Raw genomic sequence first — 17,703 nt, 5'->3', positions numbered from 1 at the left:
AAATAGATATTTGAAAAGCCCTCAATTTTGATTAAACATACCATATATGCCTGTAAGGGCTGCACACAGAGGCACCTTAAGGACACCACAGGTGTTGGACTCCAAGCAGAATACTCTCAGCATGCAGCCACTGACTTGTGAATTAGCTGTGGCCAGCTGCTGGGTTAACTTAGGTCACATTGAGCAGGCGCAACCCTGACACCAATGTAGTGCTCTGTAGATGTAAGACTCCCCCTGCTGCTCAATGAGTGTTACTGCTGTCAAGTCTTAAGCATAAAACAGGTTCCCCTTTCCCCCTGTTGCTTCTTGGTCAAATTGCTCTTCAGGTATTGCCTCCTTGTGTTGTGACCCAGGCTCAGTTTTATCATTCAACCTTTAGTCCCAGCAGTCAGGAGGAGTGACCTTTAGTCTGTTAAATCTTTGACCCTTTAATCACAAATACAAAGCCAGCTGGTCATATTGACTCTGAACACAGCATTTTTGTGGCCTTGATGATTTTTACTATCACCTTAATTAAACTTGTTTTAAAGCCTCACCAGTGACTCTTTAGGTAAACTACCAAACAAGGTGCGAGCGCCAATTTAACCAAAGAAACTGAGACAGTTCTGCATTTTTAAATATTTATTATCCCAAGTGAAGACATTTAAACACGTTTGCTGATCCTCTTGTATACAATACCACCGAGAGTCATAGTCTGGAGACAGGGGAGAATAAAGAGTCACATTAGAGTCTTGTTAAGTGTAACTTAACACTGAATCTTTCAAGAAGCATTTCGTCTACTCACATTGACAATCGTGTTCCCATCCACCAGTTCTGTAACCGACTCGATTCCCTTGAGGGAGACCTTCAGCTTTTTGCCTTCACGATTAACAACCGCCTTAACCAGACAAAAAAAGAAAAGTCTTAAGTCTTGAACAGGTGTGCGATTGTGCAAGAGAACTAAGGAACATTTGCCATTTTTAGTCAGTGATTTGCAGCCTTAAATTCAACGTCCTGGCTCACCTTGAGCTTCTCCCCAGTGATGGTCTCAATATCGGCCTCCTGTCCAATGGTGAAGGAGTTGACGAGGACCTTTGTGCCGGTAGTGACGGTCACTTTGAAGTTGTCACCCGTCTCCTCAATCTCGGAGAAGCTCTTGATGTCTTTGCCTTTCTGGATGAGCTCATCAGGGAGACCTGAGGCAGAAAAGCAGCAGGTTAAGAAACCACGGAAGCATGCATTTCCTTTGCTTATGAGTTTTACGGAGTTAAAACGTAACACTTTATTTAAACTGCTAGATTAGTGAGGCAACAAAACATCTCATCATCATCAATGCAGAGCCCAGTAACAGAAGCACATGTAACAAACATTTCAAACTAGCAGCAGAACAAACACTTCATAAGCAGAAATCTTACCGATGGCCTTCATGAAAGGCTCAAAGTTCTCCTGGGACTCAAGCTGGTATTTTCCAGAGAAAGACATGATGACAGACAGCGAAGGTAAAGATAAAAGTGTCTCTTTGCCTCTTTTATACTCTCACACTGCAGCGCTGCAATCATTAACCCCAAGGTGTCTCCAATTAAGGCAGAACCAGCCCACCTCCTCTAACAGAGCTCAGAGACGATCCAGCGACGCAGATAAGAACACACTGAGAGATAAAAGCGGTTCAGGGTGACGAGACTTAAGTTAGGTAACCCTGGAGTGACTGTATTTAGCATCTTGTGATTCATGCAGAGATCTTGAAAGTGTTCAGACCAATATATGATGACATTTCATGAACTGCACCCCCAAAAACAGCTTAGTCTGCTGCTTTCTCGCCCCCTTCTTCCTTCTTTAGCTTTGGCTTCTCATTTTCTGTTCCCTTTTAGCTCCCTTTTCTCACTTTGGTCTCTCACTTTCTTTGCTTTGTTTTGCACGTCTTTCTAGACATATTGTTCTTTAGTTCTTCAGTGCAACTACTTGTGACAGTAACAAAGGTAGTGGAGCAATCAGGGGGTTGTATTTCTCCTTGTTTCCACCCAAAACAAGAGAAAAGAAAAGTTTCCAAATTCATGCAAGAAAATAAACGTTTAAGCATTTTAAAAAGTAGCAGCTATGGTGTCATGTTTGAAGTGTTGTTTAACTTACCACCATTTCTATCTTGTCTAATAAAAGATAGCTCCACAGTGTGAACTATACTCTTGATTTCATCACAGGTACTTTACTCAGGTGATGTCACCGTCCAAGATAAGCTTCCTGAGCTCCTACAGAGACAAAATAATCAAATCAAGCACAAAGCCAATGTGATTGATTTGCAGAGAAAGACGAGCTTTACTTTGAAGTTGAAGAAAAAAATGGTTCAAAGTTGACTACTGTACGAGATAACTGTCATAACTGTTGCAACAGTTGTATTGTGTCAGTGAGAGTTGCCAAGACAAAGCACACACACACACATGCTGCGTTATGTGAGGATCCTTAGGTGCTGAACATCAGATAAAGACGGCTGTGGGCTTTGGTGATAGCTGGAGTAACACTGCAGCCTGATAAGATTATGCTGACTTGCTGTGTAGTGGAAAAGATTTCTGCTGTGAAATAAAAACACCACATTGTACTCTCCCAAAACTTTATTTCAACATGCACATATCTGGATGACCACTGTCAGTATTCATCCCTGTTTTCATACATAAAAATAGATCGACAAAGGCACTCTACAGAAGTACTTCAGAGAGATGAAGACGAACAGAGAACTCTAAGAACTACAACTACGAGTCGAGGCCGTGGCGTCAGGAGCAGCTCATTGGTGGATTCGATGAGGAGAGGTGTGACCGGCCAGATGCAGCAGCCTGAGGATGATGTCACCGGGGTCGCCGCCTTCCAGTTGGCCGGTTTGGTCGTCTCCTTCCTCGTCGATGAGGCAGGATTGGTCTGTGGTGCAGCTTTCTGTGGCAGATTAAAAAAAATAGAAATAAAGGAGGGTTATAAATAAGATCATGTTTGTTTATTGTTGCAACCACAGACTTTACAATGTGTTGTTATCAGGATGTGTCCAGGGACCGTGAACAAGAGGGCAAATGATCAAAACAAAGTTCACGGTGACTAATGCAGCATGATGCTCATTTCTTCACACTTTACAGCAGTGAGAGAACTCGCTTTTTAATACAGCTCTAAAAGGAATAATGCCTCTGCTCAAATAAGTCACAAATAATATAGATACCCTTGGATTGGAAACCAACATTCAAACAAAGCTTGCAACATTATAGAAAGTAAAAATGATATAATAAAGATATAGTACTAAAGAAATCACATCAAACAATCCTAAGTCCTAACTTACACATTTACATTTACTCAAGTGCAGCGCTTTCAATCAATTAAGCATTTCCTGACCTGCATCACAGCAGAGTCCTGAGGCAGCGCAGCGTCCTCCCTCAGATCCACAGGGTCTCCCTCCGGCCTGGCAGGGGGTGAGCAGGTAGTTCTCCTCCACACAGTGAGCGGTTTCTGGGGAGCCCAGCAGGCAGCCGAGGCCCTCTCCGCAGCAGATACTGGGGCCGAAGCAGCGGCCCCTGTCTCCGGGGCCACAAGACATGCACTGGAGGAGGCAAAGACCGATTATAATTGAGGAGCTTATTAACCAGGAGCTGATGTTTCTCTTTAGCTCTCCTAAAGTCCCCTCCAAAGTCCAAACTCCTCCAAACTCTTTTTGTGTGCAATAACTGAGAAACAAAAAAAACTTTTTATTATTCGTTATTTTACTATACTAGTTTTTTTCTATAGATACTATTTGACACCTACTGCACGTCTGCCCTTTCTAGAAACTTCTATTTTTCTTTTATGTTTTTGTTGGGGTTGAAGTTGTAATCTTGAAGATCTCAGTTTCATTCTCTTTGGCGGCACCTATGGCGATAAACAGTAATTGCAGGAGCACACTTCCCAGATATCCAGACAGTGTTGCATGTGTGACGTCCACGGTTGGCTCCGGTTGTAACTCTTGATTTTCCTGGCTGACGGTCGCTTTCCTTTTTAGACTGTTTGCCTTCATCTGAGCGTCCAATTTGTTTCTTTTTCTTTGGATTTTCACTTATTTTTGAAGTTGTTTCTGTAGTCATCGATCTTTTCTTTGTTTGTTCAGCCATAGCAGATTACTGTTTACTCGCAACACTCGCAGAGACCGGAAAAGCAGCCGCTTAGCTCCGCCTAACCTCTCTGGCAGACCAACCACTGCTGGGTGATGGAAAACGCGTCACTAACTGGGCGCCGCTTGTGATTTTTTCTGCAAAAGTCACACCCAGTCCTTGATACTGCAAAGGCAAAGGCTTTCATCAGTGGGCCACAGGCTCAATCACCATTTTATAACCTCATTCAGCGATAGATGGAGACTTAACAGACATTTATTTAAATGAAAATCTTCAAGATTACTTTAAAGGTGTTTTGTGAATTGTTTTTTTCCATATTAAAAGGATATATATACAGTAGGTGTAAAGATAGAGAGGGTTTTGTTGGCTGTAGACACTTAAAAAAAACCCTTTCAGACAACTTGAAAAAAACCTGTGAATCTAGCAAACATTTGTCAGGTGGCTGATTCTGACTTCGTAATAAGTGAAATGGTGGTAAAAGCAGCTCACCTTGCGCTGTGGTGCATCCATGATGGACCTCTTCCCTCCGATGGGACAGTTAGAGATGTAACACGCTGAACATACAGACAGGAGGAAAAGGAGGCACAGGGACACAGCGGCTCCGGTCATTTCTGCTGAGAGAGGGGACGAAAGAAGGAAAATGATTACAGTTAGTACCCGAACACGGAAAACAAAACGTCCACTGACCACAAAGCCTAACCACTCACTTGTTGCTTATTCGCTTGATGAGCAGAAGATCTTAAGTTCGTTTCAGTTGCTCCTGGATGCTTCTTCTGCTCTTGGCACCTCTGACACGTCTTATATACCATCAGAGCTTCTTTAGAGAGTGACACAGACACTAAAAAGCCACTTAAGGATCTTTAATGAGCCCGTCACCTCCGGAGATGAAGATGACAACTGGGCAGGCCGGGGTCAAAAGGTCAGGCACATCTGTGGCCTGCTTTACTTCGGGCTATCGAGAATCATTAAAGAAGGGCTCGCGGTGCGTGACCGTGCATGTACGAGATGACGGGGAAGTCGGAGAGGTCGAGAAGAGAATGGGAAGATGAAATTATTCAAAGCATGAGACACTCACATACCACTCTTTGCACGTAAGTGTAGTACAACTATGACTTTACTAAGGACATTTTTTAGGGATTTTTTAAGCACCTTTTTCAGGCTAAATTGGCGGGAAAGTAAAAAGAGATGCTTGTAAACGTCTTCACAAAAACTCTGTGTCTGATCCTCGGCCTCCTGAGCCGCCATCTTGGATCAGAAGTGCTGTTCACAGACTAAGTTTGTGGACCAGATGCTTGTAAACAAACACACAGATGACGAAACTACAAACACACACCTACAAATCTTCCTTTCTTATAATAAAGTCATAAATTCATGACAAGAGGTGGCGCACACATTGTTCAGGTCTGAGGTTAATTGGCGTAATAAGCTAATTAACTCAGCTAATGATTGGCCACAGCCCGTAAAAGACGGTCTCGCTGTTTCAATGATATGAGCTCAATTACTTCAGCTCCCCCCTGACCCGCTAGCTGCCACCTCATCTCAATTAAAAACAAGTTGATAACAGCGTCCAACTTCTGCCAAGGAAGAGAAGAGTTGGACGTTGAGACGTGGCCTCTTTTATATTTAGATCATAAAACAGAACTTAAGTCATCATGTGAGGACAAACTGTTGTCACAAAGTGTTGTAAAGTGGACTGTCACTCAGAAAACAGACCACTCTTGCCTCCTAGTGGCTGTTGTGACACATCTAAACTATCAGTGCATTCATATATTGTGTCATTGATCTATTTTCGTCTGCCGAGCTTCCGTGGGAGATGGAAAAATAAGAGAAGTACTTAATTTATTATAATAAAGGCACAAACAAGGCACCCAAAATATTCTTAAGAGAACATGAAATTGTGTTTTTTCCTTTTTGTCCTACAAAAAATAAAGAAACACTGAATTTTAAATGTTTAACAAAGAGGAAAAAGGTGTTTGCTGCAGGGCTTCTCTGCTGGATTGCATTCAGTTACACTTCTCATGTCTTGGTGTGAATCTCCTGCATGATAAACACACTGCACGTATGCTTAATCTGCTGGAACACTATAAGAAATGCTTTTGTGGCTGTTTACAAGCTTCAAATCTTTTAATTTTCCATCTAAAAACATAGAAAATGCACATTCTAAAAGTGAAAGTCTTTTACATGCATTTGTTTGAGCTGTCTTGAAAGAGAGAGCTGGTTTTAAAAGACAGCGCCCATCTACCATCACTGCATGACACTCCACAGCTGTAAACATGCAATCTGCTTTGTTTTCTCGTGCAACATCAGATCTCTGCCTCCCCGCGTTCCTCCAAAAGCTCTGCAAATCCCCATTTCATAGAGAAATGGAGATGTCTATCTAGTGTTTCCTTATTTTTCTGCAGGAAGGCACTCGGCTTGTTGACTTCCTCTCCCCTCCCTTCCTTCCTTCTCTCCGAAGGTACTCATCTGAAAAATGAGAACAAAGTGATTGTTCCTGTTCTCTTTCTTAAGTCACTTCAAATGCTATCCGCGGACGGGCGGCTCATTGTCAGGAGAGTTGCAGCGCGAGCAGGAGGGAGAGAACGCAGGTACAACAGCAGCAGCAGCAGCCGCACTTGAGCCACAGCATCACAGAAAACACACTCAGCCGGTAAGTTACACACGCTCTCACAGACAGCCGCATGCTCACACTAACGCACACTTACATGGCACTGACTGGCATGTGAGGAGGGGCTTCGCTTTTAATGGATTGTTTGGAATGCATGGAGGGGCAAAGTAGAGGCTGGGGTCTCTGCACAGTGCACCTTATGAAAGAGAGGATTAAAGAACAGGGGGATATATAAGAGAGCTTTAAACTGACTGAAAGGGAGAAATGAAACATTTAATTGCATCTAATTGTTATAAAATCCTGTGAAGATGCAGAGTAACATTCTTTTTGTTTTCTACATAAAAGTTGCATCCACTCACTTGTGTCTCTTTATCTGTATTTCCATTGTTTATTGATGTGATGCAATATTGCCTGTTTTTAGAGCGTTTGTTGCATGCCTTCAAGTTTCCGAAGTATTTTTTGCAGAAAAATAATACAAATTATTATATGAATATATCTGAACTGCCTGCAAGTTTCTCTGATCATCATCCGATCTTCCCAAACTCTATAATTCTCATTCATCATGATTTTGTCTGTTAAGCTGATTTTCTGTCGATCTGTCCTTCAACTCGCTTGAGTTCAGACCTTTAATCCGCCAAATCCACCGGGTAATGAGATGTCACTTCTGTCTGATGTGAGGTAATCAACGCACAGAAAATAAACTAATTGGCAATGAGTCATCATAAATGGATTTTTAAGTAAAAACACCCAAATGTCTCCAGTTTCAGACGAGAATTTGTTCTTTTCTTGTGTGTTTCGAAACTGAAACATTTTGGGGAATTGTAAAGACAGATTCTGATTTTCTCCCCAAACAAAAACAAAAGTTTAATTGAAAAATTATCTGCAAATTAAGTGATGAAATGAATGAAAATAAACTTCCGTTTGTAACCCTTATGCTCACATGAGTATGTGGCTGCTGTATCTGCAGGGATTTCAGCAGTTTCTCATTGATAAGCTCTGAACTATTTCCAGGAATAGAATAGATACGTACAATACCGCTAAGCATGATTTGGACTTCATGCAGAAGTTAGACAGTTCCTCTCTCAGTATCACCATCTCTTCACCCATGGCCATCATCTGCATACAGTAACAGCAGTGCAGACGGTATTTATAGCGTATCTTAACACAGACACATTCATACTTATCAGTTATTTCATCTAAGTCAGACTTCAGGCTGCTCACTGAGATACAGATTAAAACATCACTAGGAGGAGAAAAGGGGGAAGTTCTTCTCAGAGCAACAAAAAACAAGATGAAGAGAACAGAAAAAAAAGACATGGAGAAGCGAAAAGTGAGTGGGAGGTAGAGGTGAACATTTTACTGATAACTTCCTAATTTCAGGAGAGGTGAAGATCTGTGTGAAAGGAAGAAGTGAAAGGTTTCAGGTTAGACACTAAAATGTGCGGGTGTCGTAAACACACACTCGTATGAGTGTACCTGGTTACAATCCCTTCACCGTAACCTTCAGAGAAACAGTTTCATATCACAAAGAAAAAACAGACGCGGAGGGGTTGGATCTGCTTCTGTAAAAAGTTTCTGCAAATAACTTTACTACAGCGTTAGGTACTTTAACTGTACTTGACCCCAAGGTTGTAAACCATGGGACGACACGACCAAAGAGTGCTTGAAGCAGTTAAAACTAGCTTTACTGTCACCAACTACAACATTAAAATGCTGCTTGTGTATTGATGTATAGAGTAGTACTCTTACTTTTGAAACTTACACTTACCTATGATGCACAAAGCAGGACTATTACGCTGGTTTAAAACGGAAGAAGAAGAACACATTTTTTATTGAGGGGAAATTCAATTTTTTCACTCTGTTAGTGCAAACATTCTACACAAACATGCTACCTGAAGTACACACATGCACAAACAGGGCTCTATAGATATGCATTAAAGGAGAGATGTCATAGTGAGGGGGCTGCACATGGACATGCGCCCCGAGCAGTCGGGGGATTCTGTGTCTTCTGTGCCTGGCTCAAGGGCACCTCAACAGTGCCCAGGAAAGGTACTGACACCTCTCCAGCTACCAGCCCTAATCCCATGGTTGGTCCACACTGGGACTCAAACGGGCCACCCTCTGGTTCCCAAGCCAAGTCCCCTACAGTCTACTAGTTCACATTAGCAAACATTGTTGCACTCATCAAGGACAGTTTAAAGGGAAAAAAAGCATCAAAGTCGATGCTGCAGAACCGGAGATATCATCTTTTTTACTCCTTGCTTTCTTCTTCATTGTCAAAAGCTCAGGTCCACATTACCCACAATGCAACACAACTGCAGACGGTTCAGTCTGAGAATCGGGTGTTATGTTGTTATTCCTTTTTTCTTTTTCAAATGTGTAGTCCCGAGGCAGTAATCACATCTTACCCAACTCCCTCTGGAGCCACAAAAGGCTTTATGAAACTTTGCTTGTATATTCAGTAGTCGTACTCCCAAACACCTGTAAACACCGTGAATGTGCAAAAATGGTGGAGTTCTCCTCAAAGTAAAGGATTCTTCTGTCATTGTATCTGAGAGGACGTTTGACCACCTCTTGTTTTCTCTCTAACACAGAAAGAAGATGGAAACAGACAGGGTGAATTTCCCACCAGCAAGAAGTCCTCTGCTCAGAGACGAGCTAAGACAAGCGTCCCAGCACAGTTTCTACCTAAGCCCACCTCCGCTTTATTTTAAGCCCTCAAAGTTCTCTCCTCCAAGATACCCCAGCATATCACCCAACAGAGACACCTATGGCGCGTTTAGCCCGCCTGCTTTCTTTCCCATGCTCGGCCACAGTTACACCCAAAAGGAAGGATCCCAAAAACGCAAAAGAACTCCTTTTAAAATGGACGCACAAGGAGGTGAATCTCCTGACAGAGGAGCAGAGGAGGAGGAGGAAAGCAGCCATAAGAAGACAGTTGACCTCTCCCACAATCCCTTCTCCCTCCCACATCCTCCTGTTCCTTCCCCGTCGCCTAAACTCATCCCCGGCATGATCGAGCTGAACAGACTACAGCTCCATCACAGATCACCGGGCATGAATCTACCTGTGCAGGTAAAACAGGAACCTCTTGGTCCTTCTCCTGTTTGGCCTCCCTCTCCTCTCCTCCTCCGTCCTCCCTACTTCCCATCACTCCACCACAGCCTCCTCCCATATCCCTTCTTTATGCCCGGCCCTGTCATGCACCTCTCCCCTGGTTCTTTCTACCCGAGAGATGACCTCCGTCCCAGGCATCGCAGCAGAGACGGACCTCCTCGCGGTGGGATGACCAACGCAGAGAAGCTCGGACTAAACGTCCACGTGGATGACAGTTACTATGTCGACGTGGGAGGAGACCAGAAGAGGTGGAAGTGCCGCATGTGTGAGAAGTCCTACACCTCTAAGTACAACTTGGTCACGCACATCCTGGGGCACAACGGCATCAAGCCACACCGGTGCCACCTGTGCGGGAAGCTGTTTAAGCAGCTGAGCCACCTGCACACACACCTGCTTACACACCAGGGCATGAGGCCGCACAAGTGCCAGGTGTGCCACAAGGCCTTCACTCAGACCAGCCATCTGAAGAGACACATGATGCAGCACAGTGACGTCAAGCCATACAGGTACAGCAGGGTTTCTTTTGTACTTTCTACTTTCACTCCCATTTTTATACTAATATTTCACACACTTTTTCGGCCCCTCCAGCTGCAGTGTGTGTGGCAGAGGTTTCGCATACCCAAGTGAGCTTCGGGCCCACGAGCTGAAGCATGAGAAAGGCCAGGAGAACGTATGTGTTGAGTGTGGTCTGGATTTCCCAACGCTGGCACAGCTGAAGAGGCATCTGACTGTCCATCGTGGTCCCACCCTGTACAGGTGAGCACAAAAACTCTACGTCCACCTCATTTATTGTGTTGTTTTGAAAAATCGTTCAACATTTTAAGATAATGCTCCTATTAGTATTCTTGACAAGAGTTAGACGAGAAGATTGATACCACTCATGCCCGTACAGTAAAAATGAAGCTACAGCTAGCAGCTAGTTAGCTTAGCATAAAGTAGAAACAGCTAGCCTGGCTTACATCAGATCCTAAAAATATACAGCTATCAACACCTCTAAGGCTCACTAATTTAGACATTATATTTAATTTATTGAATCATGAGAAAACTATCCATCACATAAGCCCTAAGGACTCACTACATGTCTTCTTTATGCTTTGTTTTTGTTCAGATAAAACAAACAATGTGTTCAATATTTGCGAGCTTTAGAGAGAGGTTCTGTTTTAACTTTTTTTTTTTTAACCACTGGTTTACAATACAGGTACAAATGTGTAATCAATCTCTGCAAAATAGCGAACAAGTACATCTCAATAATGATTTACTGCTTTAACATGTCAGTTCTCTGTCTCTCTCTGTAAAGACATAACTGTGTACCCGTTGTTCCTGCAGGTGTTCCGAGTGCCAAAAGACTTTCCAGTACCCGAGCCAGCTTCAGAACCACATGATGAAACACAAAGACATCAGACCGTACATCTGCAGTGAGTGTGGGATGGAGTTCATCCAGTCACACCACCTGAAACAGCACACGCTCACTCACAAAGTAGGTTTCATTGGGAGGATAAACATAGTTGACATAACATTTTGTCTTTTGTTTTGACAGTCAGAAGCAAAAGCATGGATTTTTTGCACCAAATGGAGTTATCGATTTTGTTTTCACATATAAACTTTGACATTATTGTTTGTGGAAAGTCTGGAGAGTAAGAAAGGAGTTTAGACAGTGGCCTTGTGGCTGAACAGGTTGTTTTGGCAGCTGTCTTAAAGCCTTTTTGCCATATATTCTGTCTCCTGATGCTATTTTCAAACCAATTATAGTTTTCATCTTTAATTTCCCCTTAAGTCACTTAAGGGATAGAAAAACACCTGATTCCAAACTGTTACTGCATTATTTGACAGCATTATTTATGCTAAACCTTGATACACAAAAAAACTAGAGGTCAAAGTAACCACCACTTCAAGCAGCAAAAAGACTCGTCTGTTGACCACATTTCTCACACCGCTACTTCCACATCCTGTCGTTCTTCAGGGGGTGAAGGAGCACAAGTGTCGCATCTGTGGTCGTGAGTTCACCCTTTTAGCTAACATGAAGCGCCATGTCCTCATCCACACCAACATTCGGGCCTACCAGTGCCACATGTGCTTCAAGAGCTTCGTCCAAAAACAGACTCTCAAGGCTCACATGATCGTCCACTCGGACATCAAGCCCTACAAATGCAAGGTTGGTGAAATATTACACCTCATGCGGCTCTTTTCATTGTGATTTTGGACTTTGATTCCACTTTTTTTCAATGATTAAATGACTGGTTCGACATTTGGGGGAAAAGCCTTTTTTAACCGGACGTGAGATGAGAAGATTCCTGGGAGATTATGCTCCCATGTCTGTGCCTTGATTAGAAACTCCTCCCAAGAAAGGTAACGGAATCCAAAAAGCCATTAGAAGGTGTGATGATTGATAATGAACATGCTAGTTATTAACTCAAAGATGGTTCCCTAACACTAAACGCCAACAAGAAGCTAACAGGAAGCTAACAAGAAAGATAAAGCTCCCTCTTCCTTTGTGCCTAAAGCTAACTAGCCATAGCGCAAACACATTAAACCAAATTATTTTCCAACACTTATTAGTAGCAGTTTTAGAAGGTAAAGAATAATGTTGCCGTCCATTTACGAGGGTTGTATGACATTTTTTTTTACCTTAAGACAGAGATGGCTAGCTGTTTTTCTGCGACGCTAAGCTTCATATTTAGCCTGGACATGAGAGCAGTATTGATCTTCTCATCTTATTCCTGGCAAGACAGCAAATTAGCGTATTTAGCAAGATGTAAAGCTATTCCTTTTATTGTAAGGCGTCAAAACTTCCGTTGCTACCATGAATTTGTGTTTATTGATGATCACAGCCAAACCTGTATTTTTTAGTGGTAGCTGCAATTAAAGGATTTCCCACTTTTTTGTCGGTCTGTTGTGACCTTGGTGTTTGGTGCAAGGACTCAGACGATGACCAGATAGCAGAGAGGCTTTTTGGCAGTAGGACCCTCCTCGTCCATAGGAAGGATATCGCCGCACAAACTGCCTCTCTAACAATGGCCCGCCGGCCTCCCCGGAGAACAGGGCCCTCAAATAGATTTCATCTCGCTTTCTCTGCTGCTGGAGGGAGCTTCCTGTTTTCTCACGGTCCTCTTGGACAGTTTACAGTCCCTCTCTCCTCCTGAAGGAAAGGACCACCCTAATAAAAAAGAATGCAGAGGAAGGACAGCGCAGGAGTAGCCCTTCCCTGTTCTCCTCCTGGCCCTGTCTCCATGTTGCTTCCTTTCTCTCTCTCTTTCTGTTTTTCTTGTGTGTGTGTCAGGGAGTAAGACAGAGAAAGAGGGTGGGGGCAAAGAGGAAGAGAGGAAAACAAGGAAATAAGGAGGGAGAAAGGGTGTGTGTCTATGTATATCTGAATGCCTGCACATTCATTCATGATTACGTATCTCTACAACTCTGCATTCTCTGAAAATTAGTCATCTACCAAAGGAGATTTGGCAGAGAAAGAAAAATAATAGGTGGATGGTGTTTGTCTATTGTTTCTCTTTCCTCAAATAGTGTCAACAACAGGGCATTGGTTGAGTTACTGGGTACAATTACTTAAGGACTGTGCTTGCGTGCAGATTTTAGCTTTATCTGCCAATTTTTAATCATGCTCCACTGCTTTCTGAGGGCCAAAATTTCGTTTTATTTACTTAGCCACATGTGTTTGGCAGCTATTACTACTAGTACTTTCAGAATGAGCTTTGGTATTTAAAACGCATCAGCTTGTCGGTGACTAAACTAATAACAATACTTTATATATTTTAAGTAGATTGTTGTGATAAAACATCTTTACTATTACTTGAAGCTTGAGCCTAGCCTGAGCCAGCTGTTCATTAGCTTAGCCTAGCATAAACACTGCTTGCATGGCTCTGTCCAAAGCTAACAAAATACTACCTACTAGCACCTCTAAAGCTCACTAATAATTAGCTCATAGCGTTTTGTTTGTTTGATCCATACATTTTTATCAGCCATCCAGATTGCAAGACACGTATTTGTCAGTTAAAATAAAAACTGCAGTTCCTCAGACGGCCACTTGAGGCTAGCTCCAAAAGCGAGTCAATCCCCATAGACTGCAATGTTAAAATGCTACTGCTGCAAAAGACATGTTTACAGCGGATTATTGAATGGGGACTTAAAGATCTGACTTACTACGGTTGGCATATGGATGCAGCAAGTTGTCTACAAAGCTTTTTAAAGTTGGCCTCTTGGGCATCCATTGTCTCATCCAAATAAACAAACAAAAAGGTGGTGACAGTTAAACGATCAGACTAACTGTCAAAGAGGTTACATCGACCTCTTATATACAGTGAGTTGTAAAACATTTCTTATATGGTTCCTGATAACTTACCCAACCATGCACTTCTCTCGCTTGTCATGCAGCTTTGTGGGAAAGAGTTCAACAGGATGCACAACCTAATGGGCCACATGCATCTCCACTCAGACAGCAAACCCTTCAAATGCCTCTACTGCCCGAGCAAGTTCACCCTGAAGGGAAACCTCACCAGACACATGAAGGTCAAACACGGCGTCATGGACAGAGGACTGGATGAAAGACGTAAGCTTATATTGTCAAAGGTATATGCATGCAAATTTTGTTGCTAAAGCTGCCTAACCTTATTTCTCTGGCTTCAGTGTTTAGACAAAGAGGACGATACTGTCTGTCCCCTCCAATGGACCTCCTCACCCGCTTCAGTCAGGAGGAGCCCTTTGACCTCTCCCAGAAGCCCCCGGGCCTTCCCGGCCTCCGTCTCTCCCAGTCCGACGGCGAGAGCGTCCCTGGAAGCTCGTGTCAGGAGGAGGATGAGGAGAGTTTGTACAGGAGGAGCCAGTACAGCCCAGAGGTGGACCACCATGAGCCGGAAGGGGAGGAGCAGTACTCCCCTGAGCCTGAGGAGAGAGGGACGGGGTCTCCTGCTGAACGAAGACAAGGGGAGAAGCAGAAAAAGATGTATCAGTGTAGTTTAGATGAAGACACATATGAGAGGGAGTCAGCATCAGAAGGACAGAGTGTAGATCCAAGAGGTGAGCAGGTGCATCTTCTACAGTCAAAGGAGACGTCTGTGATGGTGTATGAATCTGATTCAGAGGACTCAGGTGAACAGGTGTACCAACAGGAGAGTGGTCATAGACAGTCAAGTGATTATGACTCAGATTCAGAACTAGATGATCAACAAGAGCTAGATGGGGAAGAGCAAAGGGAACAGAAGATTGAGGGTTTTTGTGACGCAGACATGGATGAGGAAGAGAGAAACTAAAGCAGATCAGAGACAGGTGAATTCGTGGAAGTAAAAGGTTGACTCGATGAAGAAGACGTCAATGATTCAAAAAAGAAAAAATGGCCAGAAGATGAAGTTGTTTTAGGGACGGCTGATGTTTGACTGAAAGCAAAACTGACTGACAGTGGAGGATGTGGTGAAGAAGTTTATCACAGGAACAAGAAAGAGAAGGGAGCAAAAAAGTACCTGAAATATGAAGCTGTGAAGAATACTGCATGCACCGAACATATCATAAACTGACAGAAGGTTAATGTGCATATATGAGAGGAGAGGGAGGACAAGAGTGTGGCTATTTTGTACATTCATCCATCCATCCATCCATTATCTATACCGCTTATCCTGCTCAGGGTTGCGTGGGGGTTGAAGCCTATCCCAGCTGTCATTGGGCGAGAGGCGTGGTTACACCCCGGACTGATCGCCTGTCAATCACAGGGCTGACACACAGAGACAGAAAACCTTTCACGCTTACACCTACGGGCAATTCAGAGTCACCAATGAACCTAACGCGCATGTCATTGGACCATTGGACTGTGCTGGAATGAGGTAACCCACGCATGCGCAGGGAGAACATGCAAACTGCACACACCCACTTCGTCCTAACCGGTTTCGAACTAATATCCCCCTAGCTGCGAGGTAACAGCGCTCACCACTGCACCACCGTGCAGCCCCTTATTCTGTATAGAAAATGGAAAAAAATATATATATTTAATATTTGTCTTACAAATAATTTTGCAATTTTGAATCAAATATACAAATGCCTTTTACATCTGACTCTCAATTCTATGTAAATATATGTGATGAAAATAAAATTGGTTTGGGGCCATATTGATATTTTTGTCTGAAGTAGGTATCTGGTGTAATGATGTAGTTTTTGACAAAGCTTGAGATTCTCAAATCATTTTATTGTCCTTAAAAATAAACTGCGATTTTATATTTTTTGTCAAATGTTTAGATTTTTATAAATATGCATTTTGTAGTTGGATGTTTTGTTGTATGGTTGTGTAACGGTGGTCATCTGATATGATTCTGCTGGATAATTACCAAAATAAAAGCCTTAAAGCATGAACTTGTGCAAAGAACCTGTGTTTTTCCTCGCCTCATAAACATCCCCATGACGACTTTTAAAGAATATAAGCCCCGATCAAAAATCCCGATCCTCTCTGTCTGACGCATTCTTCTCTTTCTACCGAGCCAGGGATGATTGCTGCGAGTTTCAAAAAGCTTGCCTCTCTCCTCCTGCTTCTCTTTCAAAGCAGAGGAAGAGGAAGAGAAAACACCTCTCCCCTTCTCTCTTTTAGGTTGTGATCAAACAGCGGTGACGGACACAGTGGGTGTCCCAGACAAAGGCTTCATATGTCTGTGTGACTCAGAATGAAGCATTGTTTCTCCTCATTGCAGAAGCCCCTCTGAAAACACCACAAGAATGAAGAGTGCGGAAAGTTTTTCATTAAAGTAGAAGATGCACTTTTAGACAGAGCATCATTTCACACGTGTATTATAACTATTACAAAGTAAAAGGTAATCTATAGTATCATTTATCACTGTTTCCATTGCATCAAGTTCACTGTGCTTTGCTTTCCTGTTACGCCTCACTTTATCGTGCCAGTTCAGGTAAACAGCGAATCATTTCTTGTTAGATGAAATGCAGAAGAGCAGCTTCTCTTTTCCTAGTACTGACGACCACCGTGTCCTAAAGGGCGAAACTGCAAACAGTTTGAGGAAGTTCTCACATCCTCCTCTCCTTTCCTTTCCTCACCTACACGTTTCAATCCCGACCGCTGGCTCAGAGAGGAACCACGCAGAGTGAATCTGCTGCTTGTGTCTCTTTCTCATGTCACCTAAACTGCTCTATCTCAACCAATCAATCAGATGTATTTATTCATAGAGCGCCTTTCAAACAAATCAGATGTGATTTGAAGTGTTTCACAAGCACCTGACAAAACGTAGGATGTTCAAAGTGAATTTAGAGACTATTACAAACACAAGAAATAACAATACAACTGTAAAATACTAGACAACAGAAATATATAGCAAAACAGTGAAATGTTTTTCAACCACAATAGAGTATTATTCAAATGGTCAAAAGTAAATGTCACTAAAAAATAGATACAAATAATTCAAAATGATAAAAATAGATAATAACATGGAAAAGCCCTACATAAAGGCCAGACTAAGCATTATATATGTAATCTCTGAGGAACAACATGTTTATCTGATACCTGCTCAGACACCTGATGAAAGAGTAATTAAGTGTCCTGTGTGTTTTTACTGAAACTGAGCTGAAACTTTAGAGACCATGAGAATCTAAAGATCAGACAGACACAGGAGAAGAGGTAACTACCTGTCTGATGGGAAAATAAACCCAGTGATTAGAATATGTGATGTTCTGCTTTTCAGTGAAAACTCGCTCAACCATGACCATGAAAAGATGGCGCCTCATTAGAAGAAAGACAAGTTGCTAGGTAGGTAGGTGAATCATTCATTCTCAGAGAAAGCTTTCAAATAGTAACAAAGTGGTTGGCCTTAAACAGCATTTTAAAATTGAACATTAAAAAACTCATTCGCGGCAGACAACCCCTTTGTTCAGTTCTGATTTTACGAAGTTAGGTAG

The 17,703-nt window shown here is 42.7% G+C and overlaps 3 protein-coding genes across 4 annotated transcripts; 1 reads left to right on the top strand and 2 right to left on the bottom strand.

Annotated features, from left to right (window-relative positions):
* Window positions 1-603: 603 nt before the first annotated feature.
* Window positions 604-1,700, bottom strand: LOC138610522 (fatty acid-binding protein, liver-type-like). Its single transcript, XM_069683283.1, has 4 exons — window positions 1,395-1,700; window positions 1,003-1,175; window positions 785-877; window positions 604-694 (listed from the first exon to the last, which is right to left on the bottom strand). Exons 1-4 carry the CDS (start codon window positions 1,459-1,461, stop codon window positions 644-646), a joined length of 384 nt encoding a protein of 127 aa, XP_069539384.1. The 5' UTR covers window positions 1,462-1,700; the 3' UTR covers window positions 604-643.
* Window positions 1,701-2,564: 864 nt separating this feature from the next.
* oxt (oxytocin) lies at window positions 2,565-4,888 on the bottom strand. 2 transcript variants are annotated; one of them, XM_069683181.1, is made up of 4 exons: window positions 4,799-4,888; window positions 4,581-4,705; window positions 3,343-3,547; window positions 2,565-2,898 (listed from the first exon to the last, which is right to left on the bottom strand). In XM_069683181.1, exons 2-4 carry the CDS (start codon window positions 4,698-4,700, stop codon window positions 2,753-2,755), a joined length of 471 nt encoding a protein of 156 aa, XP_069539282.1. In that variant the 5' UTR covers window positions 4,701-4,705; window positions 4,799-4,888; the 3' UTR covers window positions 2,565-2,752. The 2 variants fall into 2 exon arrangements, with proteins under 2 accessions (XP_069539282.1, XP_069539281.1); XM_069683180.1 differs by having other exon boundaries at window positions 4,581-4,702; window positions 4,799-4,884.
* Window positions 4,889-6,673: 1,785 nt separating this feature from the next.
* Window positions 6,674-16,128, top strand: znf366 (zinc finger protein 366). Its single transcript, XM_069683160.1, has 7 exons — window positions 6,674-6,741; window positions 9,294-10,322; window positions 10,405-10,572; window positions 11,143-11,293; window positions 11,777-11,968; window positions 14,197-14,371; window positions 14,449-16,128. The coding sequence occupies exons 2-7, from the start codon at window positions 9,301-9,303 to the stop codon at window positions 15,069-15,071; spliced, it is 2,331 nt and encodes a 776-aa protein (XP_069539261.1). The 5' UTR covers window positions 6,674-6,741; window positions 9,294-9,300; the 3' UTR covers window positions 15,072-16,128.
* Window positions 16,129-17,703: the final 1,575 nt, after the last annotated feature.

This window comes from Semicossyphus pulcher, unplaced genomic scaffold (genome assembly GCF_022749685.1).
Source record: "Semicossyphus pulcher isolate SPU_LCO1_2020_fin unplaced genomic scaffold, fSemPul1.0.p SCAF_6, whole genome shotgun sequence".
Lineage (NCBI taxonomy): Eukaryota > Metazoa > Chordata > Actinopteri > Labriformes > Labridae > Semicossyphus > Semicossyphus pulcher.
Note: the sequence above shows the minus strand (reverse complement) of the source record. Positions and strands in the feature narration are given on the sequence as shown.